Source organism: Cricetulus griseus, chromosome 8, assembly GCF_003668045.3.
Source record: "Cricetulus griseus strain 17A/GY chromosome 8, alternate assembly CriGri-PICRH-1.0, whole genome shotgun sequence".
NCBI classification, from domain to species: domain Eukaryota; kingdom Metazoa; phylum Chordata; class Mammalia; order Rodentia; family Cricetidae; genus Cricetulus; species Cricetulus griseus.
Genome location: NC_048601.1, coordinates 31,731,674 through 31,759,488, shown reverse-complemented (window position 1 = coordinate 31,759,488; position 27,815 = coordinate 31,731,674). Strand labels below are relative to the sequence as shown.

General features: G+C 40.1%; 1 protein-coding gene across 4 annotated transcripts; it reads left to right on the top strand.

The window, feature by feature from the left end:
• The first annotated feature begins 677 nt into the window (after positions 1 to 677).
• Thumpd3 (THUMP domain containing 3) lies at positions 678 to 23,380 on the top strand. 4 transcript variants are annotated; one of them, XM_027429043.2, is made up of 10 exons: positions 678 to 800; positions 1,858 to 2,144; positions 4,048 to 4,125; positions 10,523 to 10,996; positions 14,647 to 14,777; positions 16,908 to 16,977; positions 19,813 to 19,928; positions 21,515 to 21,625; positions 22,146 to 22,269; positions 22,744 to 23,380. In XM_027429043.2, exons 2-10 carry the CDS (start codon positions 1,890 to 1,892, stop codon positions 22,894 to 22,896), a joined length of 1,512 nt encoding a protein of 503 aa, XP_027284844.1. In that variant the 5' UTR covers positions 678 to 800; positions 1,858 to 1,889; the 3' UTR covers positions 22,897 to 23,380. The 4 variants fall into 4 exon arrangements, with proteins under 4 accessions (XP_027284844.1, XP_027284843.1, XP_027284845.1 ...); XM_027429042.2 differs by having other exon boundaries at positions 706 to 834; XM_027429044.2 differs by lacking the exon at positions 678 to 800 and adding an exon at positions 915 to 1,052.
• Positions 23,381 to 27,815: the final 4,435 nt, after the last annotated feature.

Below are 27,815 nucleotides of genomic sequence, written 5' to 3'. Positions count from 1 at the left end.
AGAACCCACGTGGTAGAGAGAACCAGCACCTGCAAGTTGTCCTCTGACCTCAGATGTGGCACACGCGCTCCCTCCCCACAAACAAGAATTAATATGTAAGGTAACTACAAAATGTAACCTTTGAAACATAAAAAAATGAAAATACATGAAATATAGGACAGTGTAGTATTAGTCACTATTAAAAATGCATTATGAAACCACAGACCAGGCTGTGGGCTATATTCTAGTTACAGCCCAGCTTGCTGGCCCCTTGCAGAAACCAAGCCGGGTGTTACGGTGGCACGCATCTTTAATCCCAGCACTCCGCAGGTATAGGCGGAGACAGTGAATTTCTGTGAGTTCCAGGCCAGCCTGATCTACATAGCAAGTTCCAACCAAGCCAGTGAGGGTGAGACTTCCATCTCAAAAATACATTCCAAGCAAAAACTGCTACGCAAGGCGTGAATGGGTAGAGATAATCTCCCTGGACCTAGTTTCTCTGACTTTACAACGGGAATCAAGTCGTAGTCCCATCCAAACGTTTGGTGCTTGGCGCAAATTACCCGGCACAACCGAAGAGCTGACACAGCGCTTGCTGTGGCTACGCCCTCCACAGAGGTTACCTCTGGGCAGGTGACCCGCCGACAGCTCTTCCTCTTCCGGTTCAGAATGCAGCCAACTGCGCACAACTTTATGTGCACACTTGTCCCACCACGAGCCCACAGGGAGCGCGGGAGAATTGTGACCGCCAGGCCCGACTTCCGTTTCCGGGGTGGCGACGCGGCTTCCGCCGGCGTGCCCTGAGCGTGCTGTGCCCGCAGGTGCGGCGGCCGGAAGGGTCTTTGCTTGCAGCCGGTAACTGGCCGGGGTGGGAGTGGCCGGGTAGGCGGGATGGAGGGAGGGCGGCGGTGGCTTTGTGTGAGTCGGTGCGGAGACGGAGCCTTTGGCCTCTCGCTGGGCTTCATCGCGGGTGTGAGTGGGAGACCGACTTCCCTTCCGCCAGAGCCACCTATCACCTCTCCAACCTGCCTGTAAAGGTGGAGTTGTATGCACAGTGGCACGGTGTAACCGCGGTAACTTCTGTGGCCTGTCCTTGGTAGAGCACGGGGACAGCGAAGTGTCGCAGCTCCTTTGAAAAAAAAAAAAAATCTAATGGTGGATCCTCGATCACCGTAACACCGCTCCAGCCCCTTCAACCTGCACGAACATTCACACAGGAAGCTTGTTTTAGTAAATTCATGTATTTTCAAGATCTCCCCTGGATGCACATCATTGGATTTCACCGTCACCATGTAGCGAGCTTTCAGATCTTTGTAATTTAGATTGTGCAAGTTGAGTTAATCTTTATTGAATTCACTGCCCACTTGACTAGAGGGAGGAAAATAGATACCCTACCCACACACTTAAAAAGTTTTGCTCATTAGCCCAGAACTGTATTATTCTCATTAAAATCTTCCAACTCTGAGAAAGGTTATTTAGCTTCCAGTTTGAGGCTAGGCAGGATTAACTTGCTTTAGGATCATTTGGATCTGTGAATGTGGGAGGCAAGAATTCTAACCGCCAAAGCCTCACAGTCTGAACTGCTAGCCGGAAAGACAAGATGGGAGGAGTTTTTGTTTTTATGTTAACAGCTATAGTTGTAAGATGGTGCTTGCCAGCACAGATGACCCCCCAAACCAAACACTGCATGATATGGAAATGCGCTACTTTGTCTTTTCTCTTAATGTGCCTGCATGTTGCTTGTTTAATCATGTTTCACTGTCTGCATTCCTTGCCCTTATTTATATGACAGTAAAGTTTTAATTCTGGTACATGCATTTGAAATATGAAAAGAGGCTTGAGATTTGTTTATTTTTCTTTTCTGTATTGCCTTTAAAGGGACTTTTAGGCCTTTTAGAAACATTTCCATCATGTCTGACACTCAAGAAGCTATCAGCCAACTCCTGGATATGAACCTTTATGAGAACGAGGAGTCTGTGCCTATGATAGAAGGTGGCCTAAGAAGTGAGTCTGAGCATCTCCAAGTCACTATTGGAGCCACCGTACCTACTGGCTTTGAGCAAACAGCTGCAGATGAAGTGAGAGAGAAACTGCAGTCGTCATGCAGAATCAGCAAAGACCGGGGCAAGATATATTTTGACATTTCAGTGGAAAGTCTGGCTCAGGTTTGAACAAAACAGTATTTAAATTAGTCTTCTAACTTGGGTTTGTAGACCCCCTTGGGAATTCTTTGCTTTATTCTGCTCAAAGTATCTCTCTGGGTTTTCTGTTGTGTACTGATTTGTGGAATTGACTGTATTTTTTTTTTTTTAGTGTACAATGTTAATGGTTGTGATGCCTTTATAATGTGTATTGAGTTTAGTACATTTTAGCTTTAGTTTACTATGGTGATCATAGCAGGCCTTTTGGTGGTGGCACACCCCTTTAATCCCAGCACTCAGGAGGCAGAGGCAGGTGGATCTCTGTGAGTACAGCCTGGTCTGCAGAGCAAGTTCCAGGACAGGCTCCAAAGCTACACAGAGAAATCCTTCCCTGAAAAACCAAAAATAAATAAACAAATAAATAAATAATAAAAATTAGCAGAAGTTAAAGCAGATATTCCATTTCATCTGTGCCACAGACATTCCTGATCAAAAGTAATTATACATGACTGCAGGTGGGAAGTAGGGGTCAGCAAACTGACATCCCATTAGAACAAAAGCTACAAGATATCTCATCGCACAAGTGACATATGGCATAGATTATTGTCTGGAGATTTTTTTTTTTAGGTTTTTGTTTTTATCTTGCCAATGTACCCCAAGCTTGTAGTAGGCACCCACAAAATATTTGTGGTATTTGTTGGTAAGCAAGTATTTTGTTGATGCCCTCTGAAGTTTTGTGAAGATTGGGCACTATTGCTTTTGTCATTAATCATTAGGTTTAAGAAGAAAAATAGTTTGTCTTCAGTATCCCAGCCATCACAAAACCAGAGCTTAAACCCCATGTGGTTTTTGGGGTGGTAGGAGGTTGAAAAAAGAGAGTCTGATGTTAGCCAAGGTTAGCCTAGATTTCTTTATACAACTGAAGGTGACTTTGAACTCTTGTTTACCCTTGCTGTACCTTCAGAATATTGGGATTGCAGGCATGCACTTGTATTATCCAGCTCTCAAATCTCATGCTCTTTGCCATTGAAGTACACAACATACCACTGCAAGCAATGAAAGAAGTATGATAAAGCCCCACTTACGTTTAGATTTTTCCCTTCTCCAAACCAGTATTGTTGCCTACATCTCAAACTGTTGTACTTTTTTTTTTTTTTCCAGTTTTTCGAGACAGGGTTTCTCTGTGTAGCTTTGGAGCCTATCCTGGTACTTTCTCTGTAGACCAAGCTGGCCTCGAACTCACAGAGATCCTCCTATCTCTGCTACTTGAGTGCTGGGATTAAAGGCGTTTGCCACCACCACTCGGCTCAGGATGAGAAAATTTTATGTTAACATTTTCCCTTCTCCAAACCAATGGGAAAAATTTTAAATATAAAAGATAGATATGAGCTGAGTGGTGGTGGTTCATGCCTTTAATCCCAGCACTCAAGAGGCAAAGGCAGGCAGATTTCTGAGTTCAAGGCCATCCTGGTCTACTGAATGAGTTCTGGGAAGCCAGGGTTACACAGAGAAACCCTGTCTCAAAAAAAACAACAACAAAGAAGATACAAATATGAGGTGCTTTAAAACTATGCCTGTGCCGGGCGGTGGTGGCTCATGCACTCCGGAGGCAGAGGCAGGTGGATCTCTGTGAGTCAAGACCAACCTGGTCTACAAGAGCTAGTTCCAGGACAGCCTCCAAAGCCACAGAGAAACCCTGTCTCAAAAAACAAAAACAAAAACTATGCCTGTGAATCCCAGTACTGGGAAGACTGAGTCAGAGGAATTGTGAGCCAGAGCAACATAGCAAGACTATCTCAAAACAAAAATGACATGTTTTTGTACCTTTTTCTTTTCTTTTCTTTTCTTTAAATATTTAACTGTAGATAGCTATGTTATTCAAAAATATTTTTAGAAGTTTGTTTCTAACATTTGTTTTCCTCCCTAGGTTCATTGTCTGAGATCAGTTGATAACTTGTTTGTGGTTGTTCAGGAGTTTAAAGATTACCAGTTCAAAAATACAAAGGTGAGCTATTCCAAGCATGGAAGTTGATTCTCAGCCATCTTTCTCAAAGAGATTGTTTTCTACTATTTACTACCAGTCTGTCAGTAGCGTTGCTATTGGTTTGTATACAATAAACAAGCAAGGGCCTTGTACATACCAAATATGTGATCATAAGCTTTTTCATTAAGATTCAGAAATCTCTTGACAGTCTATCCCAAAAGCTGCTTTTAAAGGTCAATGTTTAAAAAAAAAAAAACCCTGAAGTTTATAGAAGAAAAAATTGACTAGAGAGTCTTAGATTAGCTTGACCTATAATACATATGGTTTGAAACTAGAATTGCTTCCAGCACATGAAAGAAAGAGTGCACAGTAACATTCCCTCTCCATTTTGCTTTTGTCCTGTTTTAGCTTCATGTTTTGAAGTGAAGCCAAAGCAACATTTAATACCCCTTCAGTTGTTAGGACAACGTCTTTGTCTCTAGCCTGTATTTATCATCTGAGTCCTAAATATTCAGCTGCTATTCAATGTGAAGGTTGAAAATAGGCCTCGGTAACACTTCAGTTTTTTTTCCTACATCTCTTTCTGGCCAGGTTTCCAGAATTAAGTGCTTAAAAGGATTTCTGTCAATGTTATGTTAAGTCTGACTTAGAGATAATCTTTCTTAAAAGAACTGTGGTGGTATGCTAATTCTCTGATCTTTATTAATTTTCCAGATTATATTGGATAGCCAAAGTATTCCCAAATAATCAAACTGATCTGGGGGGAGAAAGGGAGTTTAATAAAGCACTTTCCTTGTTAGATCCTAGTAAAAAAATTTAAACCGAAACAAAAAGGCTAATGGAACCCATAGCTTACAAAAAAATTCAAACAGCCCTAAAAGCATAGCCATTGAAAATAGCTAAAAATTTTATTGCCTACAAAACATTTCAACATTTAGAAACAGTAGTCTTGTAATCCTTCAGATTCATTGTTGTCTTTAGTGCTGCCCTGGGCATTCATCCCTTGACCTTTACGTCCTAAGTGAGGACTCCCACTGAACTGCATGCTCAGCCCTAACTCTCGACACTTCTCATAGTTAACTACCAACTGAATGACACCTAAAAAACAAGAAGCAATCTCTTGAAAAGTTACAATTCTAAACATTTGGACAATTTGAAGGTCAGTTTTATGCATGAATAAATGTTATTGGGCATTAAGAAAATTTTTCCCTGTTTTTGTTTTTTGGTTTTTCGAGACAGGGTTTCTCTGGGTAGCTTTGGAGGCTGCCCTGGAACTAGCTCTGGAGACCAGGCTGGCCTCGAACTCACAGAGATCCGCCTGCCTCTGCCTCCCATGTGCTGGGATTAAAGGCGTGCGCCAACAACGTCCAGCCTTTTTCCTGTTTTAAATTTCTTGCCTTTAGCTGTGTGGTGGTGAATGCCTTTAATGACAGTACCTGGGAGGCATAGGCAGTCAGGTCAGCTTGGTCTACAGAGTGAGTTCCAGGACATACTCCAAAGCTACAGAGAAACCCTGTCTCCAAAAACCAAAACAAAAAACTTCTCTTGCCTTTAAATTACCAGGACATTATTAAATTTATTAAATTCTTCGATTTTTTGTCATATTAACATTTGTATAGTTGAGGCAGTTCTGATCTCTTAATTGGAGGTGGTGTTATGAATCTACATGAGCTAACCTCCCAAAATTGCTTTGGAGATCACTTACAAAAGGTTCTTGAAGGCAAAGGACATCACTGCTGGTAAGGTTACCTGCTGCACAAGCTTAAGGACCCAGTGCAGTCCCTAGCACCTGCATAAAAGAGCCAAGCATGGCAGTGTATAGGTAACCCCATCACTGAGGCTCTTTAACCAGCCAGTCTAAGCTGAGCTTCCGTGAGAGGTCCTGTCTGTCTGATTTTTTTTTAAGACAAGAATTCTCTGTGTAGTCCTGGCTGTCCTGGAATTCCCTCTGTATACGAGGCTGGCCTTGAACTCAGAGATCTAGGATTAAAGGTATGTACTACTACACCTGGCTCTTGTGCTATGCTTTTAGATAGTTTAGAACTCATATGTGTGTCCTAGCTATTAGCTGTGTAAATTACAACTTGGTATTATGTATCTAATCTACTATTTTCATCTATTTTTTAATATCCCTGCTATGATCGCAGATGAGATTGTTATGTTTTTCCCCATTTCCACTTCATTCTGATTTTTATTGTTTAACTTCCTTGGTGTTTGACCTGTTAATATACTCTGTCAGCTTGTACTTCTGTCCTTTGACCTGTAAGTATAAGACATGAGGGTTGCAGCATTTTTTTTTTTAGATGTTTTTTATTTGAATTAGAAACAAGATTATTTTACATGACAATCCCAGTTCCCTTCTCCCTCCTGTCCTCCCCACCCCCCCAACTAAATCCCTCCCTATTACATATCCTTTCTTCTGTTCTTCCCCTGACTCAACCTTTTGGGTTGCAGCATTCTTAAATTACTTCACTTTCCTATTATGTGCTGATGTGTAACTTGCTTCTGTTTTATAGTCACAATCCACACTTTATTTTAGTCTTAAAGCCAAATGGATAAAGTGGTACTTCTTGTCCTTCACTGTTTGCTTGTTTTGTTTTGAAGATGAAGTTTTGCTCTGTAGCCCAGGCTAGACTTGGATTTGAAGAGATTCTCCTGCAGTTGTTAGCATGAACCCCTATTCCTGGCTGTTTACTTGTTATTTTTAAACGGTCCAAGTTGAGGCATGTTTATCTGTGTATGTTTAGTTAGCTGGATTATAAAGAACTAGTCTTCCCTCCTAGAAAGAGCATGGGAGTCAGTATTCATTTTCTTCTGGCAACTAATGTTGTGAAGACTTTTAAGTTCATCTTGATAAATATTTCTCCTTCATTGTTGCTTTCTGTGTGATGACCAAAAAACAAGGAAAAACCCAGATTTCTTTGAAGTCTTTTTAAGTTTGAGTATCTCTTATTGTTGATAGTTCTTGTCAGGACATGTCAGTTCACTTTAACTGTCTAGAAAATACCTTAAATTATTGTAAATTTTAAATCTCTTAGGTAAATAAGTATGTGTTAATTATTTTCCTTTCTTTTCATTTTCTCTTCAGTTCTTTTTAACTCCTCTGTTCAGTGCCATGCTATTTGCTTTCCAGCAGGATTCTATAAATACTGGTTTCAGTGTGGTCTTTACTGGTATTTATGTATACATGAGCACTCTTATCTCCATCTTATTCTCATTTTTATTTATTTTTTATGTATATTGGTGTTTTGTCTGCATGTATGTATATGCACCACATACACATTGCCTGGTACTCAAAATGGGGGGTGGGGGCTGGGGGCTGGATTCCCTAGAACTGAAGTTGTGAATATTGTGAACTACCACATGGATGATGGGATCTAAACTAAAGTCCTCTACAGGTACTATAAGTGATCTTAATCACTAAGTCAACGTTCAGGCTTCCTCCACCTTGATTTTTGTTTGGTTTGTTTGTTTTGGAGTTTTGTTTTTCTTTTTTTCTGCAGACAGGATTTCTCTTGTAGCTTTGAAGCCTGTCCTAGAACTTAATCTATAGATTAGGCTGGCCTTGTACTTGGGGAGATCCACCTGCCTCTGCCTCAGGAGTGCTGGTATTAAAGGCATCTGCCACCACCACCTGGTCCACCTTATTTTTTGAGATAGGGTCTCTTGGTGAACCTAGAACTCACTTTCACCTAGGCTGGCTAGAGAGAAATCCTCAGGGATCTTCATCTCTCCCCTACCCCAGCACTGGGATTATGAGCACAAACACCATGCCTCCTTTTTACATGAGTGTTAAGGAATTGCTCAGGTCCTCATGCTTGTGGGACAGTAACTTTCCCAACTGCCTCATGTGCCTAACTCCCTGATTTAACTTTTATTTATTTTTTTATTTTACATTTTCTTTCAACTCTATACAGACTCCTCCATTTCCTGGTGACTTAGCTGATTTCTGCTTCCAAGTCTGCTTTTTTTTTTTTTTTTTTTTTTTTTTGGTTTTTCTGTGTAGCTTTGGAGCCTATCCTGGCACTCGCTCTGGAGACTCGCTCTGGAGGCTAGCCTCGAACTCACAGAGATCCGCCTGTCTTTGCCTCTCCAGTGCTGGGATTAAAGGCACCACCAATGCCCCCCTCAAGTCTGCTTATTTTTGATGTCATTGTCTTTTTTTGTTTTGTCTTTAAATCATATATTTTTTAAAGATTTATTTATTGATTATGTATACAGTGTTCTGCCAGCATGCCACCACAGAACACCAGATCTCATTATAGATGGTCGTGAGCCACCATGTGATTGCTGGGAATTGAACTCTGGGACCTTTGGAAGAGCAGCAGTGCTCCTAACCCCTGAGTCATCTCTCCAGCCCTGTATATAAATGCATCCTTTTTTTTTTGGTTTGGTTTTTTGAGACAGGGTTTCTCTGTAGCTTTAGAGCTTGTCCTGGAAGTTGCTCAGTAGACCAGGCTGGCCTAGAACTCACAGAGATCTGCCTATCTCTGCCTCCCAAGTAAATTGTATGTCTTAATACTTTTCTGTGGTGACTTTTTTTTTTTCCTATTATTTCTTTCCTTTCCTGCTTTCCTGCTTCTTTTTCCTTTCCTCTTCATCCTTTAGTTTATTTTATAAGTTCTGTGTTGATAAGTTTTGAACTTACATATGAATGAGGCAGTTACTCTTGGGCCCACCCTTTTTAAGAGGATCCTGAGGGTGAGACCCTGAGGGTTTTTTAGACCAAGAAGAGCCCTCCCTGGACTGATTGGGGATGAACAAGTCTTTTCATCCTTTCTTTTTATTGTTTTGTTGAAGTATAAATTTTACTCCACTGAATAAATTGTTTTAATCTTTACTTCCTCTCTGGCCTCATGGAAACAGAAGCTTTAAGAGCAAAGCACACTTAACTCTTACCAACTGTAGACAAAAAAATATTTGAAAAAAGTGAATTGATGTAGCATGCTAACTCCTAGGTTGGAGTATAAAATGTGGCTGAAATGACTGAGAAACTGAGTAATTTCATTTCCTAAAGATTTGTTTAGTTTTGTTTTAGACCAGGCTGGCCTCAAGCTCACAGAGATCCATCTGTCTCTTCCTGGAATTAAAGGTGTGTACCACTACACCTGGCTTCTGGAGCTTTAAGTCTTTAAACGTCTATACTGTGGTTGTTTATATAAATTCTATAGCTCTGTTTGACGAGTGCTTGCTCTATTGGATAGCAGCCTCCTGTACTTCACATTTAAATATCATTCAGTAAGTGCTTCTTTGTTCTTTACTTGTGTAGTACTAGCAGTTGAATTTAGGACCCCATACACTGTACCACTGAGTTAGATCCCTTGGCTCTCTTACTTTTATTTTGAGATAGGGTGTTAATAAGTTATCTACGTTGGCCTTTAACCCACTCTGTAGCTCAGGAAAGCCTGAACTTGCAACTTTGCCGTAGCTGGGATTACAACCCTGTGTCAATAAACCCACCCTGGGCAGCTGCATATTAACTACTTGTTTTATGCCTCTGCTGTTGTAGGTGTGTGGCCTGTAGCAAAGGTCAAGGTAGTTTGGGTCTTTCCACCATGCATTTACAGGAGTGGCCTTGCTAGTAAACAGTACATAAACCCAGTAACCATAGATTATGCTTAGTACTGTAGGCAAACTGAAAGATAAGAATGTGACAAGAAAGGCACCACCAAATTTACTTTTTTAAAAAGATAATCATATGAACCAGGTGTGGTGGCACACAGCTTTAATCGAAGCACTTAGGAGACAGAGGCAGGTGGATCTCTTATGAGTTCTACAGCCAATTCCAGGACAGCCAGGGCTATAGAGAAGAGACCCTGTCTCAAAAATACAAAACAAAAAGATAATCAAACTATTTAAAATCTGGACAGATGACATTTTTACTTATTTTATTTATTTATTTATTTATTTATTTATTTATTTATTTAGGTTTTTCGAGACAGGGTTTCTCTGTGGCTTTGGAGGCTGTCCTAGAACTCACTCTGTAGACCAGGCTGGCCTTGAATTCACAGAGATCCGCCTGCCTTTGCCTCCCGAGTGCTGGGATTAAAGGCATGCGCCACCAACGCCCAGCTGACAGATGACATTTTTAAACCTCAACAATTTTGCCCAAATTCAGAATATCCGAAAGGAAGTCATCTAGACTGGTTGCTTTCTTCCCCTTCTGCTGTTGTCTGTCCTGTTTCCCCTCACAGGCATTCCTCAGTGCTGATCTGCCTTCTGCTCCATTATTCTACAGTAGTGCACACTTATCATTCACGCTGAGATTTCCTTAATTGCAGGCATTATTTGGTTTACCCTTTGCTTCTGCACTCCCACACCTCTGTGTGGACCAGAACTGTCTATAAAGAAAGTAAGCATTTATCTGTTCAGTTAAAATAGTGAGAAACAAAAGGGTTTAATTCTCCATCCTTTGCAGGAAGAAGTTCTAAAGGACTTTGAGGAATTGGCTGGAAAGCTCCCATGGTCTGACCCTTTAAAAGTCTGGCAAATTAACACCAGTTTCAAGAAGAAGAAAGCAAAACGCAGAAAGGCAAATCAGAGTGCAGGTAAAGAGAAGGACAACTGTGGACAAGGAGACAAAGCAGAAGAGAAAAGCAGTAAGACGCTTGTCAGCAACACTTCAGAATCACGGATCTTGGACTATTATGAAAATCCAGCCATCAAAGAAGAAGTATCAACTTTAGTGGGGGATGTCTTGGCATGTTGCAGAGATGAGACTGGTGAAAGTCTGAGAGAAGAAACTGAACCACAAGTACAAAAGTTTAGAGTCACCTGCAACAGAGCAGGAGAGAAACATTGCTTTACCTCAAATGAGGCTGCCAGGGATTTTGGGGGTTCTGTTCAAGAGTATTTTAAGTGGAAGGCTGATATGACCAACTTTGATGTAGAGGTGAGTATTAGCTTTGACTGATGATTAATGACTGGGATGGGGCTGGGAAGATGGCTCAGTGGGTGAAGTGCTTGCTGAGCAAGCATGAGAACCTGTGTTTGGATCCTTAGCGCCCACATGTAAGTTGGAAACAGATGTATGCATGTTAATCCTAGCAGTAATAGGTAGAGATAGGCAGTACCCTGGAGCTTGTTGGGCACTCCATCTGAAATAGCAAGACCCTGCCTCAAAAATAAGGTAGAACAGTAGAAAGACATTCAGTGTAAACTGGCTTCCTCATACTCATACACAAAAGAGAAAAAAGGTTCTCATACATTTGTAGAATTTCCAGGCTAACCTAGCAAAGGTGCAGTAAAACAATTGCCATAAAGCTAGGAGGATGTAGTTAGGAATAGCATGTCCTATGGAGATAGGTGGATAGATATAGATTGAATATTTTTTACTCTGAAGCTCTAGAATTGGACAATATTATCTCTGTTTCAAATGGAGTCAATAATAGTATATACCTTGAAAGTCTATACAATGTAAGGGAAATGAAATAATGGTTTAAATTGTTTGGATAGTATGTTGTTATATGCTGAGTGCTCAATGGGTAGATGCTGTCAGAACTCAGGTAATGGTGGCATGTCCCCTAATCCACTCAGGAGGCAAATGATCTTTTGTGAGTTTGAGGCAAGCCAGGCCTACATAGTGAGTTCTGGGACAGCTAGGATTATGTAGAGATCCTGTCTTGAGAAACCCTCAGGTATCCTCTGTCTCTGAACTTGGTATAACCATGTCCAGCAGAAGAAGATGAGTCCCTTTTTTAAATTGCAGTGCTGGACTCAGACCCAGAACCTTGTACATAGTAGACTCTACTTGTAAGCTATATCTACCCAGTCTTCTAATTTCTAATCTAGTATTTTTCTACATTATGTGGACTTCCAGGTTATAAATTTAAGAAACTTATTAAATCTTAGTTGCAGAGTTCTGCTACCAAACCATAGTGGAATCTAATTTTCAGACCTTCAAGTCCGGGTTTTAGGTCTCATCCTAGTCTAGAATCAGCTCTGCTCATTTTTAAAGATGGCTAGGTTCTTAAAACCAAATGCTTCCTGTCAGCTTGATTATCCTTTGGCTACTGGGTGACAAATGTGGATAATAGTAATTAGAGTTCCTTAAATTTCTGGTGGCTTATATAGGTCCCTAGCAGTTGACATTTTTACCAAGAAGTAAATTTCTGTTGCTTTTGGGATACTTAAATCTGGAGCATGCCATTTTCTTTGTAACTCTTCTTTAAAAAAAATGTCAGATAGTACAATTCCTCATATTCCCTTAGTACATATTCCTTTACACAGCTACTATGAGAGTGAATAGGCTAAAGAACAGCCATGTCCAGAAATTAGCAAGGTGACGCAGGACAAATCATGGAGCCACTGCCTTGTTAAATTGCAACTCAGGCACTTGTGTGAAGGGCATATGATCTGATATCTCTGTGTCCTAGGCTCAGAGTGGTTTATAGGAAGTGAGGCCATTCAAGTAAGATGTGTAGAGCAGGGCCTTGCATGTTAGAATGTCAGCTCTTGACTGCTTGCTGCCTTTGGTAAAGCCATGATGAGTCCATTCTGAGGGGAAGACTGGGGACAGTTTATCTTCTTAGCATATTTTTGAATTAGGAATACTAAGAAAACAGTAGTTGGTAAAGCAAATATGACACAGTGTCAACTCTGGAGGAAAGGTATGTTTGAGACTCTGCTGTGGAAGTGGGCTTGTTACACTTATGCATGTTTTAACTATTTTCCCCCAAAATGTAGTAATTTAAAAAATATATGTAGTCCAAGGATGGTGTGACACATGCCTTTGACTCAGGAGGCAGAGATGGCAGATCTCTGTTATTTGAAAGCCATCCTGGTCTATAATAGTGAGTTCAGGGCCAGCTAGAGTGCATAGTGAAACCCTGTCTGGTTTTGTTGTATTGTTCTTGTTTTTTTGACTTTTTGAGACATGGTTTCTCTTTGTAACACTGGCTATGCTAGAACTCATTCTGTACACCAGGCTGACCTCAAACTCAGAGATTGGCCTGCCTCTTCCTCCAGAGTGCTGGGATTAAAGGTGTATGCCACCACTGCCCTGTCTTAACAGTAAAACACACAGGTACTCTTACATTCATATTTTAAAGCCATGCCATCAAAGTATGTTAATATAATAAAAACTGGGAGATAATCTAGTGATATCCAGCTTGTATATGCAGTGAGTGAAAAGAATATAATATTTGAAAATTAAATAAAAATAGTTCATATACAAATATATACATATATTTCATTTTTGTGAAGTTCAAAAATGATGTAACTAATTTATAATAGTAGTAGTCAGATTAATGATCACTCTGCATGTTGACCAGGAAGGAAACAAAGGGAGCCTTCTAAAGGGTACTGTATATAGGTCAAAGATCACTGAAATATATATGTAGTTAAGGTTTACATACCTCTGGGCTCATGAAATGGCTCAGTGGATAGACAGACTTGCCACCAAGGCTGCTGACCTGAGTTCAGTTCCTAGGACACATGGTGGAAGTTGTCCTCTGATTTCCACACCCAGGCTACCTACACACACACACACACACACACACACACACACACACACACACACTCACTCACGAATAAATAAACATAAATTTTGTACACTTTACTGTATAGTAAGCATGCAAAGTGTAACAGTCAGAAAGTTTGTGTGGGCTGGAGAGATGGCTCAGTGGTTAAAAGAACTGGCTGCTCTTTCAGAGGGTACAGGTTTAATCCCAGCACCCACATGGCAGGCAGGTCACAACTGTCTGTAACTCCAGTTCCAGAGGATCTAACACCCTTTTCTGGTCTCCATGGATACCAAGTGTGCATGTGGTACACATTCAGGCAAAATACTCATACACATAAAAAAATAAAAATTTTCTAAAAAGAAAGTTTTTGTGCATTGTGGTTATATGTGTACAAGCCATGCCTGGCTTTTCTATGGGTACTGGGGAGCCAAATTCAGGTCTTCAGTACTTGTGAGTACTTTCTCCATTGAGTTATCTCCCCAGCCCTGATTAAGAAAGTTGTTTTGTTTTATCTTAAAAATTCAAAAAGTCTTACTAAGGCAGATATATATCTCCTATTTGTGATCCTAGCATTTAAGAGGCAAAGGCAGGAGGATTTTGAGTGTCAGTCCAGCTATCTACATAAGAAATTCAAGCCAATCTTGAGTCTAGAGCCCTGTTTTATTTTATTCTTTTACATTTATTTTGTTGTTTTGTTTTGTTTTGTTTTGAGTCAGGATCTCTTTATTTGATAGTCCTGGCTGTCCTGGAACTCACTATATAGCCCAGGCCGGCCTTGAGCTCACAGAGATCCACCCGCCTCTGCCTCATAAGTGCTGGGATTGAAGCACTTGGGAGCAGGCCCACACCCAGCTAAGGCAATGCTTTTTTTTGGAGGGGGGTTTGCATTTTTGAGATTGGGTCTCTGTATAGTCTTGGTTTCCAGGACTCACTATGTAGACCAGCCTGGCCTCAAACTCAAGAGATTCTCCTAAGGCCCTGCTTTTTAAAAAAAAAAAAAAAAAAAAAATCAATCTTGGTAATAAGTGCAGTTTGAATAACAATAACACCACTGTTTCTTTTGTCTGATTTGATGCAGGTTCTCTTGAACATCCATGATAATGAAGTCATTGTTGGCATTGCATTGACAGAGGAGAGTCTCCATCGCAGAAATATTACACATTTTGGACCTACAACTCTTAGGTCAACTCTTGCCTATGGGATGCTCAGGTAACAGAAGGGATTTTCTGTCCAGATTGCAATGGACACTTTGCTCTGAATCTTGCTTTAAAATACTAATTTTCTAAAAAAAAATCTTTCTTGGTTAGAATTACAAAGTTACCTATTTCCTCTTCGGTGTTCAGTGTTGTGGGCTTAGATGATGTATTAGTATTCTTGATTATAAAGTGAGGGTGGTAGTGCCATGTATATCTTCAGTGGATTGGCTGTTTCTATTGAGAAAGGATATCCTTTTTTTAGGAGACAGCCAGAATTTGCTGGGCTTTATTTTTGTACAGTGAAGCAGACAAGAGAGATCCTTGCATTGTGTAAGTGAATACAGAATTTGTACATTGAGTGAAGGTGTTGCTATGCAGCACAGGCTAACCTGGATATCTTGAGTGCTGGGATCATAGTGCACACTATCACACCCACTTACTCATATTTGTAAATGTTACACTAGCAGCAGCCCAGGGATCATCATAGGACTTTCAGAAGTACAAAGGTTGCTACCCTTTGCTGTTGTCATTTTTGTTATTAGTGTCTCCTTTCTAGTTGTGTAGTGTTCCATATAAATACAAAAGAGAAAGAAGAAAAAATTTATTCATGCTGGAGAGGTAGCTCAGAGTTTTTTTTTTTGTTTGTTTGTTTGTTTGTTTGGTTTTTGGTTTTTCGAGACAGTGTTCCGCTGTAGCTTTGGAGCCTATCCTGGCACTCGCTCTGGAGACCAGGCTGGTCTTGAACGCACAGAGATCCACCTGCCTCTGGCTCCCGAGTGCTGGGATTAAAGGCATGCACCCCCAACCCCCGGCTACAACTGTCTTTAATTCTGGTTCCATACTCTCTTCTAGCCTCGATGGGTACCTGTACAGATGGGCATGTGCACATACATGTGTACATATACAGAGGGAGACAAAAATACACACACATTAGTAAAAATAAAGATATTTTGTTAAAATGTTTGTTCATGAAAACTGAATGCAGGAACATAGACAGATTGTCTTATTCTATACAGTGCCTGGCATGCCCTAATGAGTTATAGAAGTACATTTTCTTTCTAGTCCTTGATTCCTGTTTTATTCTGTCATGTGTGGGTTCAATTCCTAGCACCAATGTGGTGGCTCACAATTATTTATAACTCCAATCTAAAGGGATCTGATATCTCTTCTGGCTTCAACAGGCACTGTTATGCAGATATGCATGCAAGCAAAACCTCCATACACATAAAGGTTAAAAACTAAGAAGTGTAGAAACTAGATGGTAGAAAATTCAGGAGACTGCTTTTCTGTTTTTTGAAAGCTTATGGGCTTTGCTCAGCTCACCTTTGCTCATCGCTTCCCACCATTTAAATATATGTAGCTCTAGTAGCATGTGACTAGCTCACACAACCCAGGGTTTCTTGCTCTTTATTCCAAATTCCTAAGAGGATTTGAGTGACATATTTTGATCAAATGCCCAGTCCAGGCCCATTAGCAATGACTGATTTTACAGGCTTGCCTAAGAATCTGTCCTAGGAGGGAGATCATTAGCATGCATGGTGCAAGGTCTCAAACAACATGAAAAGATTAGAACAGACAAAGCTTAGTGACCTAAGGATTGGCACTACACAGGGGAGGTAAGTAACACATGAAGTTATTCACAGTGACCTGTAGCCCTGACTGTCACCTCTGTTTTAGGTTCTAGGAAAAATGTTTCTTTGCATGTTTATCTGTTAAATGGTAATGGGGTTGTTAGAAGGATTAATGTTATAGCAGTTATTTTATGTTAAAGATGTTATCTCTACAGTTAAGCACAAAATGAAAGGATACTGAATGTCTGGTTGTCAGCAAATGTCCACCAAAAAATCTTCCCAGCTCAGCTTCCTGAGTTCTGGGATAACAATTCTTTCTTTTTCTTTCTTTCTTTCTTTCTTTCTTTCTTTCTTTCTTTCTTCCTTCCTTTCTTTTTTTCTTTCTTTTTTTTTCTTTTCCAGCATTGAGTCTGAATCCCAAAGCCTTGTACACATAGGTGAGCACTACCAGTCCCAGGCTGACTTTCAGACTGTATCATGCCTATGTCCCTAACCTTTAGGAATCTCTATTGTGGAAGGAAGCCTCAGCTTTTGGTTGATCTCACATGTGCTGATTTGTTTTCTCCCTCCAGGCTCTGTGAACCTGAACCTACTGATGTAATAGTGGATCCAATGTGTGGAACAGGGGCAATACCAATAGAGGTAATAACACCTCTTTATTTTTACATAAGCAAGTAATAAATCATTTATTTCAAACAGCCAAGTGCCATATAACTAGATAGTGACATTTGTTTTCTGGATCCCAGAGGAGCTGAAAATGACAAACTGATAAACCCTTTTCTTTGATAAATGGATGAGTCACTAGATTGAATAGCAGAGGGTTAACTGAAGGTATCATAAACTGGAGGAAGTTGGTTTTCATCTCCATATGGTTCCTGAAGCTAACAAGTTCAGTTATGAAAAGGAGAAACCACAGTGGTGTAGCTCATTGCTGGGGTACTTGCCTGGGATGCCAGAATTCCTGGACTTGATTTCTATCTAGCACTACAAAACAAAACTGGAAACAAAACCCACCACTTATGAGCATTCTTTATATTTGTTTGTTTTGAGACAGGGTCTTATTAGGTAGCCCTGGTTGGCATTGAACTCGCAGAGATTTCCCTATCTTTTCAAGGTTACAAACTACCATATTCAGTCTTTTTACCTGTTTTCTTTTTTGTTTGTATTTTTACATGGAAAGGAAGTTTTATTGGAGGAAGGGAAAGGGAGTGGGGGAAGGGAAAGGGAGTGGGGGAAGGGAAGGGACTGGGGAGAGAAGAGACAGAGATCTGTCTGCCTCAGAGAAATGGCAGAAAAAGCTTTCTTTTTTAAAAAATTTCTTTACATGATTTAGGAAATCTGACAAATCTACATACCCAGTGACCTTAAATAATTTTCAGAATTACTACCTCATTCATAAAAACTAAAGAAGCCACTGGGCAGTGGTGGCCCATGCCTTTGATCCTAGCACTTGGGAGACAGAAGCAGGTAGATCTCTGAGTTAGAGGCTCGCCCTGGTCTACAGAGTGGTCTAGGACAGTCAGGGCTACACAGAGAAACCCTGTCTCAAAAAACCAAACAAAACAAAAATACAGAAGGCAAAACAAGGATTGGGAAGATTTTTTAAATTTTATTTCATTTTAACCTTTTTTAGGTAGGGTCTTGCTATGTAGCACAGGCTGGCCCTGAATTCATGGCAGTCCTCCTGCCTCAGCCTCTCCAAATGCTGGTATTACAGACATGAGCCACCACACACAGTGGAAAAGGGATCTTGTAGGTAGAGAACTGTTGGGATTGAGTGGATTACATCACCTATATGTCTGTAATTGACTGATAGGCAGGAGCTCACAGTAAAATCACTTTGTTTTGTGTGAAACATAGTGAAATATTCCAGACTATATCAAAAGCCAGTAAAAAGAAACTGCACAGAAGTACCACAGATTGTGTTGAGTGGGGAGAAATGGGACAGATGAGCAAGCCCAAAGCAACCCACAAAGGGAAAATTAATCTAGAGTGTAATAGGAAAATCTATGGTCTGACTTTGATCAGGAGTTAAGATCCAAGAGGAAACCACATAGTCTGCACATTCCACTAGTGATGGCTGGGGAGTGACTACTGCTTGAGATCTGAACCAGAGAGCTTAGTTACAGTCAGGAGTTCTGGAAACAAAGCTGTAGTTTTCCAGCATTAAACCATGACTTTTCTATGAAATGCCAGGTAAAGTTACCATGTGTCCAGAAAGCATGCAACCGAAATAGACACCAGAGTAAAAGGGGAGAAAAAAGCACTCTGAGCCATTTCCATGTAAAAATTGGCATGAGAGAACCATTGTAGAAACGTTAGCTGAGAAATGGAAATTGTGAAGAGTTGCTAGATATCTGTGAACACATGTGTCCACTAAAGTATCAAATACGTGGCCTGGAATGCTCTGAGATTTAGAAGTGATGAGACCTGAGGTAGGAAATCCAAATTGGATTAAAAGTTTAAAAGAAAAAATGGGTGGCAAAGATTGTTACCCAATTGAGCCCCAAGTCCAGTGGGTGAGAATCACCTGAGACTTTTTACTCTGGGTTTCTTCTGTATCCCTGCCCACCCACTTTTGGCATACAGTAACATTGCTTTTGTTTGCAGTCACTGTAGAATAATAGCTAGAATATGTCAGCACCCTCAAGGGTCTGGACAAAATACAGTGATGAAGTGCTGTATTCATGCATACATGTCTTCATGGCAAAAGCTGTACCATAGAATGTTGTGTCACCTCATTTCACAAGCATCTCACTGCTTGGCATTTATATTATGCTAAATTTTTTTTTTTAAACTACAAAATCCTCTCAGATATATGGTGGTAATCTTTTAAAAGCTAAACTCTCAGCTGGGCATTTGAGGCACATGCCTTTAATCCCAGCACTCTGGAGGCAGAGGCAGGTAGATCTCTGTGAATTCTAGACCATCCTGGTCTACAAGAGCTAGTTCCAGGACAGCCTCCAAAGCCGCAGAGAAACCCTGTCTCGAAAAACCAAAAAAAAAAAAAAAGCTAAACTCACAATCCAAGAGTATAGGTATGGTCAGTTTGCTTATTTGGTAGGGGAGGTGCTTTGTTTTGTTTCTCTGAGACAAGGTTTCTCTATATAACAGTTCTGGCTGTCCTGGCACTTGCTTTGTAAACCAGGCTGGCCTCAAAGTCACAGAGATCTGCCTGCCTCTGCCTCCTGAATGTTGAGATTAAAGGCATGCACCATCACTGCCCCCGAAGTTTGGTTAATTTTTTTAAAATCTTGTTTATTTAGGGGATGTAGTCTCTTGATGTTGATGTCACAGTAGATGGCATTGGAGCCACATCTCCAGTGAGTGAAAATTCACCAGGCAGAAAAAGAACAGGGAGGTCATTTCTGTTAAAGAAATAAATGGCACAGGGCAACATGTTGTTGAAAATTGACCATAATGACTTACTTTTAATTGTCTCTTGTGGCATATTTAACTAACATTCTTGTTTCATAGGGGGCTACTGAGTGGTCTCACTGTTATCATATTGCTGGGGACAACAACCCCCTGGCAGTGAACAGAGCAGCAAACAACATCCTATCTCTATTGACTAAGAGCCAGATTAAAGATGGGTAAGTTTAACTTCAAGACTGCATTGTATTTTTGCAAGTCACTTTCCATACATCTTTATAACCAAACGAGCAGTGTAAAGACACCATCCAGCTTACTGGAAATCATTTATAATTTATAATTAAACTGCAATTTTCATGCTTATTGCAATTTTATTTCTATTTTTTGTTCATTATTCATGCGTCCTTTCCCCAAACAGTATGGTATAGTATAGGTTTATTTATTTTGAAAAGGCCATATCCTATAACTGGGTCTCACCTTGAACTCACTGTATTGTGCAGCTGACCTCAGGCTCACAGTGATTTTTCTGCCTGCCTTCACATCCCAAGACTGGGACTGTAGACATGAGCTACCAGATTCAACTGTTTACATTTGCCGTACATGGCTAGATTCATTTTAATGCCGAAAACTTGAAAATACTTTAAATATTTTTACATATTTACATGCAATAATTCACACAGCATTCCATCATGCAGAACTACTACTATTTACTTATTTAGCTCTTTTCTAAAATGATGTGCGTTGAGCTAGGGTGTGGTGACACACGCCTTTATTCCCAGCACTTGGGAGGCAGAGGCGGGTGGATCTGTGACTTCCGAGGCTAGCCTGGTCTACAGAGTGAGTACCAGGAGAGCAGGACTACAGAGAAAACCTGTCTGGAAAATAAAATAAAATGAAAATGTGACTTGAAAGAAGCATGAAAGCCATCCCTGTAAATTCTAAATTACCAGTGTTCTTGACTTGGGGCCCTGGCCTGTGAAATCCTCAGATCACTTTGCCTCTGAAGCCATTTGGATTGGTCTTTTAGTTTATTTGTTTATGTGTATGGGCTTGAGATTGTCATGAAGCTGTGCTATGTTGTGGAAGTCAGACATAACTTGTGGAACGTTGTTCTGTTCTTCCTCCTGTGGGTCCGGGAATCAAACTTCCATTTGTTGGGCTTAGTGGCTGATACCTTTGCCAGCTAGGCCATTCCTTTGGCCTTTTAAACATTTTTTTTTAACATGTAAATTCATTTCCCCTGCTGCTTTTTAAAATTGTGTAAAACCATACATCCCTTGAAAACCAATCTTTGTTTTTTTAAAATTTACTTTTTTTTAATGTTTTTGTTGTTTTTTGAGACAAGGTTTCTCTGTGTATCAAACAGACCTGGTTGTCCTGGAACTCGCTCCATAGACCAGGCTGGCCTTGAGCTCACAGAGATCCCTCTGCCTCCTAGGTGCTGGGATCAAAGGCATGTGCCACCACTGCCCGGCTTGAGAACCAATCTCAACCATATAAAAAATTTGTTTTCCAGTTATGGCAATATTTCTTTTTAAATTAACCTAACATTTCTTTTTGGAAAAAATGATCTTTAAAAATTAATACTGCAGAATGTTTTTTGTTTTGTTTTTTTACATTTATTTGTGGGTGGGCACAAGAGTGGGAAGTTAGAGGTCAAACTGAAGGATTTAGTTCTCTTCTTCAACCATGTGGGCCCCAGGAATCAAGTTCAGGTCGTCAGGCTTAATGGCAAGTGCCTTTATCTGCTATGCCATCTCAATAGCCTGGGAGAATATATTGAAGTATCTTTCCTTTGTTTCCACAGAAAAACATCCTGGGGGTTGCCTATTGATGCTGTTCAGTGGGATATCTGCAACCTCCCACTGAGAACTGCTTCTGTGGATATTATTGTAACAGATATGCCTTTTGGAAAAAGGTAGAATTGATTTTTTTCTCTTTTAAATGGAGTTTGTTTTCTCAGTTAGAAAGTTGTACCATAATCCATTTCATCCTTTGTGCCATTACGTTTTCATGATCCTAGTCTACATTATAGGCTGAGGAGCACTTGCTTCTTAGGCCAGATTTCTCTACTCAGTGGTTTGGCTCATGTAATTTGCTTGTTGTCTTCATTGAGGTTAAGTTATAGGTGTAAAAAAAGAACAAAGTGTGCTTGGGAAGCAGAGGCAGGTGGATCTGGAGTTTGAGGACAGCCTGGTCTACAAAGTGAGTTCCAGGACCAGAGCTGTTTGACAGAGAAACCTTGTCTCAAAAACCAAAAAATGTTTTGATAGAAAACTGTGAACACTTGACTAACATAGCTTCCTTTATTGGCATAGAATTCAAAACTCTGGTCTCTAAAAGATAACTTCTTCATCCATTGGATTTTGTTTTTGTCTCATGCAAGAAACTACCTACTCACCTTTTGCAACAGTTTTATACTTGACCTTCTTTTGTAGGATGGGCTCCAAGAAGAGAAACTGGAATCTATATCCAGCCTCCCTTCGGGAAATGGGCCGTGTCTGTAGACCAGGGACGGGCAGAGCTGTACTGCTTACTCAGGACAAGAAATGTTTTACCAAGGTACTGAACATGAGAGTTAAAATCTCAGCTTAAGGCAACTTGAAGATTCTTAAAAGAAGGCTTGGGCCCTAGTGCCAGGGGGGTAGGGGCACAGCTAGCCGGGCATATAGGTGGAGTTCCAGAGCTTTGCTGGTCAGCCATTGTAGCCATCCAGTGAGTTTCTGGGTTCAATGAAACCCTTCCTTACTTTACACACACACACTCACCTGCCTGTATGTGCAACACATTGTGCCTGTTGCCCTCACAGGACAGAAGAGGGTATTGTATGGACCCCCTAGGATCAGAGCTATAGATAGTTGTAAGCTATCATGAGGGTGCCATAAACTGAATCCAGATCCTCTGGAAGAACAGCAGTGCTCTTAACTTCTGAGCCAACTCTCCAATCCACCACCCATAACATTTCTAAAGTGGCAGATTCCAGGTTGGTTTAAAAGCAGACTGGCAGCCTAATGACTTTTGCCTTTTGTGTACCAGGCATTATCTGGAATGGGACATGTGTGGCGAAAAGTCCATACAGTCTGGGTGAACATCGGGGGCCTTCATGCTGCAGTTTATCTTCTAAAACGCACGTCTCAAGCCTTTGTTCATCCTTCAGAACAAGATGGAGGAAGACACCCTCCTTGGTAAAGCAAAGAATGAAAAGAACTATAGTATTTGTAGATGCTAACACTGGACATGTCAGCATAAAGAACTTGCTTTTGGGAGGAAAATAGCAGAAAAGTAACTTAGTATTGCAGTCTACCCTGCTAACTACTCCAGCATATGTTATTGTTAGCAAGGTGACTTATGGTATTTCCTCAGAAGCTTCATTGCTTGGCTTCTAGGTTTGGGAACACTACAGGCCACGTTCTGTCACTGTTCAGTAGCCTAAGTTCTTTCCATCACCCACAGAAACTAAAGCATCCCTCGAGATCTATAGCTTACCATCTGCCTTAAAATACACACCAAAACAGGGCAAATATGCTTTGTGTGACTATTAGTAATAGGACATTACTAAGTAGTAGAAGCATCAGTAGATGAGGTATGGGACCAACAAGCCAAATTAAAGGAATTTTTCTTTTAGTATGTGTGTTACTTTTCAAAGTCCAATAAACAAATATTAAAAAAAAAAAAGAATACTGTCTTTGTGGGGAGCTAATATATCTTTAAATGAAACACTGACCCTGGAGGCCTGTTATTCCTGTCTACCTCATTGTTCAGTTCTCTAGCTGTACTAAATCCTTCCTCAGATAGTACTATGGGAAATGAAATAACCTCAGTACTCATCAGTTCCTTAATAGTGCTTCCTAAAGCGAGCACTGCTCGAGCTTTGATGGGAAGTTATTTTGCAGAGTCTGGCTTCATTCAGCTTAGATTTTCACTGTGACGTTTCTATTTAGAATAAAGGACACAGTACTTCCTTTCTTTGAAAACAGAATCCACATTGACAGCATAGTCAGGAGCCAGTGGCTTCTTGGAACTACTCAGTGGAGAATGAACTGGGATTAGGAAATTTATAAAGGTTTTATACTCTAGATGGGCATTTTTGCAGTTGTCAAAATATATTAATGATTGAACATAAAATTTTCACCATTGACAAAAACCATTTGTATCTCAAAGCTGGTCAGAGCCAGAATGTGCAAGGATAGTTGTCTGATTTTATCATCATTTACCAATTTCCTGACAGTATTTATTTGCCAGTGAGCATTTAATATGTCCTCAACAAATTAACTATTACTTTTTATGCTAAGTTCTCAAGCTAATGCAGGTTTTTGCTTGCTTCCTCACAGATCTAATTCTACTACATATATGAAAAAAAAATGGCTGGATGGTGATGGCACATGCTTTTAGTCCCAATACTCGGGAGGCAGAGGCAGGTGGATCTCTGAGTTTGAGGCCAGCCTGGTCTACAAGAGTTAGTTTCAGGGCAGCTTCCAAAGCCACAGAGAAACCCTGTCTCCAACACCCCCCCCCCAAAAAAAAAAAAACCAGACTTAAGACACTGCAAATATAATGGGCACTATGTCATCTTCATTTCTGGCTGGTAAATTGCTAACCTGGTTAGTAGAATAAGAAATGACCTATGAGCAGTTTTTTTCTCCTCTAGATAAGGTTTTGCCACATAGCCCTGGCTGGCTTCTGCCTCTCAGGTAAAGTCTTATGTTTTTTGAGACAGGGTTTCTCTGTGGCTTTGGAAGCTTGTCCTGGAACTCAATTCTTGTAGACCAGGCCGGTCTCAAACTCAGAGGTGCACCTCCTGAGTGCTGGGATTAAAGGCATGCATCATCACCATCACCACCACCTGGCAAGTCTTATTTTTAAATTGTGTTTGTGTGCAGGTGCCTGTGGAGGCTAGAAGCTGGAGTTAACAGGCAGTCTGATATGCCTAGTGTGGGAGATGCTGTCTGGGCTCCATTGTTACCCTTTCTTTTCGAAGTTCTTGCTAATCAGTTGTGAAGATGTAGCCATTTAAGATGCCAGTTCAGTTTAGGCTCAAGTTCTTAACTTCCTGTCTTCTGTGACCCACTTAAAGCAATACACACCTTTCTCCACTAAAACCTGCCAGTCCAGTGTACCCAGTACCAGCCTTCTAGGCTTTTTAGGAGTCATTGTTTACCATGTTCATCTTTCTAGAGAAGCCATTTCTCAAAATTTAAAACCTAATTCTCACCCATTCTTAAAATTTTGAAACACTGTAGCATATGGTTTGTGTGTGTGTGTGTGTGTGTGTGTGTGTGTGTGTGTGTGTGTTGGGGGTGGTCAGCTGTTTTCAAGACTGGGCTGGGGATGAGAACACTAAGTTTGCAACTTTGAATGTCTGGGTTAATAAGAGGACCAGATGGTTTTTATCTCCTGCATTCAATTGTTAGAGGATAGGTATTGGCTAGTTGGAAAGCACTCATTATATGTACAAGCTTCCCCAATTCTGGGTTTTACCTCAAAGTTAGGGCCCCCTTTGGTTTATACCACAAATGAGTGGCAATGAACAGTATGTGCTAAGGCACTGCAGCCCTACCCACTTTGTTTTTCACCATTAGGACAAATGTCAACATAGTTGTTCCAGATAAGCCATGAGATTAAAAGTCATTCCACACTTTGACTATTTTAGGACATAGGTTTATTGCCAAGTTTTCACATAAATACAAGCACAGTAACAAGCCCAACCATGCTTGTAGCTTCATCCATTTATAAAGTGTTACATATACACCTACGAATTATGGATTAGAGTTTGTATCTGTGGAAAAATCTTTGTAACAAGCTACTATAGTGCTCAAAAGAACCACTGCAAGCACTTCTTTTCACCTGGTTGATACTCAGTAATGTCAACTGTATGGTCTCTAAATTTTCTTAACAAGTCCTTCTGAAATACCTCAGGTTTTCAATTTTTAGTTTGAAGCTTGACAGTTTTGCTTTGTGGAACACCAAAAATCTGCATTTAAAATATTCAGTAGCATTCAAAACAATCCAATACTCACTGGAATGACTCCTTTCAAAATGACTCCACAACATAGCTGGTGCCAAAACTACTCAAAGTTAGTGTGTTGCAAAAGACATGCCAAGTCAAATGATCTCTAAAGGCAGTACACATTTCACTTTATAAAAGTTTCTTGACCAATTCTTCCATGTTAGTTTTATATAACACCTTAAAACACAAATGAGATTAGTAGAACAATCATCCTCCTAAAATAAATTCTAAAATAGGAATTTTATAATTTGGAACTTTGGAGAAATGTTTAAAACATTATGCCAATATGTTTATCCTTTATCCTTATGTACAAAGCTACAAGAGTTAAAATGCATGACACACTGCATGGATTATGGAAGGCACAACCTAGAAAGAGTTAATTCATAAACATATACTCCATACCTTAACTACATTAAAAAAAAATCCAAACTGTACAGCAGTATTTAGCATAGTGACAGTATTGTCATCGAGAATCACGTGCCTCTGCTTGCTTCTGAGAATGTAAAAGGCAACATCTTGGGATTAGGAAAATGTGTTGATCTCGAAGACCTGATTCTGCTTAGGTGGCAGGGATACAGCCTTAAACTGTCCCATCCTTAAGGAACAATCTAAGGAGGAAAAACAATAATCACACAATTATCATTCTTAATTAGATTTTAAGAGCCACAACATTCAAGTAGGACCAAATGTGGATAGGTTCCTTGAGATGTTCTGAAACCACTTCAACACTTGGTCAACTTTTTAAATTTTTTCCCTCAGAGAAGCCCAGTAGTCTAGTAGTTACTGTTTTCAAGTTTCTGTAAGTCCATCGCCACCTTATAGTATACTGTATCTAGATTTCCTAAAACATTTCAATCAAAGCAAGGTAGTAAAAATCTGATAGGAACACCAAAAGCTAGACCAATTTCTATCCTTGGCCCCTATCTGCTAGCATATCCACTGGAAGTTGCTAAGTCTCACAGAGCTTTAGTTTCCTCTACTGTACACAGGCTGGTACCAAGACCTGTTATGGTGAGTAGTACTTCATTTGGGATTTTAGTGAAGGGTAAATAAAGACCATCAAGTCTGAGTGAATTAAAAATTCCCCCAGTAGAGGTAGGATTAATTAGGTAACAAAATAATTTTATAAATATACCTGAAAAATGTTACTGTTGCCAAAAGGAAGACCCAAACTTAAAACTTTCTTTAAATAAACTAACACCTAGAAAACAAAGGGTGAAAAAATATCAGGTCAAAATAAAAGGGCCAGTGATTACTATGAAAAGTAGGAAAAATGAGTTTAGGACATCAGAGAAACACAACTCCAATTCAAGCCTAAAGACCACATAATGCTTACTAATCCACTCAAGAATGGAGTCATGAGTATCTTCTGGATAAGTACCCCCTTCAACATATAAACTGGAACACACTATACCATACTACACTACACAAAACCAAGGTCTCAACTTTCAAGGTCAAATGATTGACTCCTAGAGTTGTGACCAGCAAAGTGTTGTATAGTTAGGGGTCTCACCAGTCAAACTAGTCTTTTTCTTGGGATGTTCAACTTCAAACCACAATTATACAGTTACACCAAATATAAGACGTGTAAAAAAAGGCTAGCTCAAAATTGGAAAATTAAAAATAAAACCCACAAACCCTCACCTAACTTGAACATTAAGCACAAATGTTTAACATATACAGCAAGTAAGTATATGAAATCATAAGGCACTACCTGACAAGGAACTAAGTTTACCTAAACCACCAGCCCAAGGCATGCCTAATACAAGAACAGGATAGCTGCAGTGGATACTTCGGGGAAACCCAAAGAAGTGCTTGTTAGTACAGGCAGGGAGGCCTCAGCTTCCTCCATGAAAAAAAGTATTAAGACACCTCAGTTAAGTATTGGATTCCTGCACAATAGGAGCTTTGTCCTATAGTTCATGGACTTTTATCAATTTAACAAATCATAAATCCACATTTGTTTGGTTCCCAACTCTGCTTACTCACTGAAAAACTCCCCATGTCCTTGAAGAATGCAATTTGATGGGAGAAACATAGTATTAGATAAAAGTTGAAGGAAACATGAGGGTGTGAAATTCAACTCTGACTGTAGTTTCTT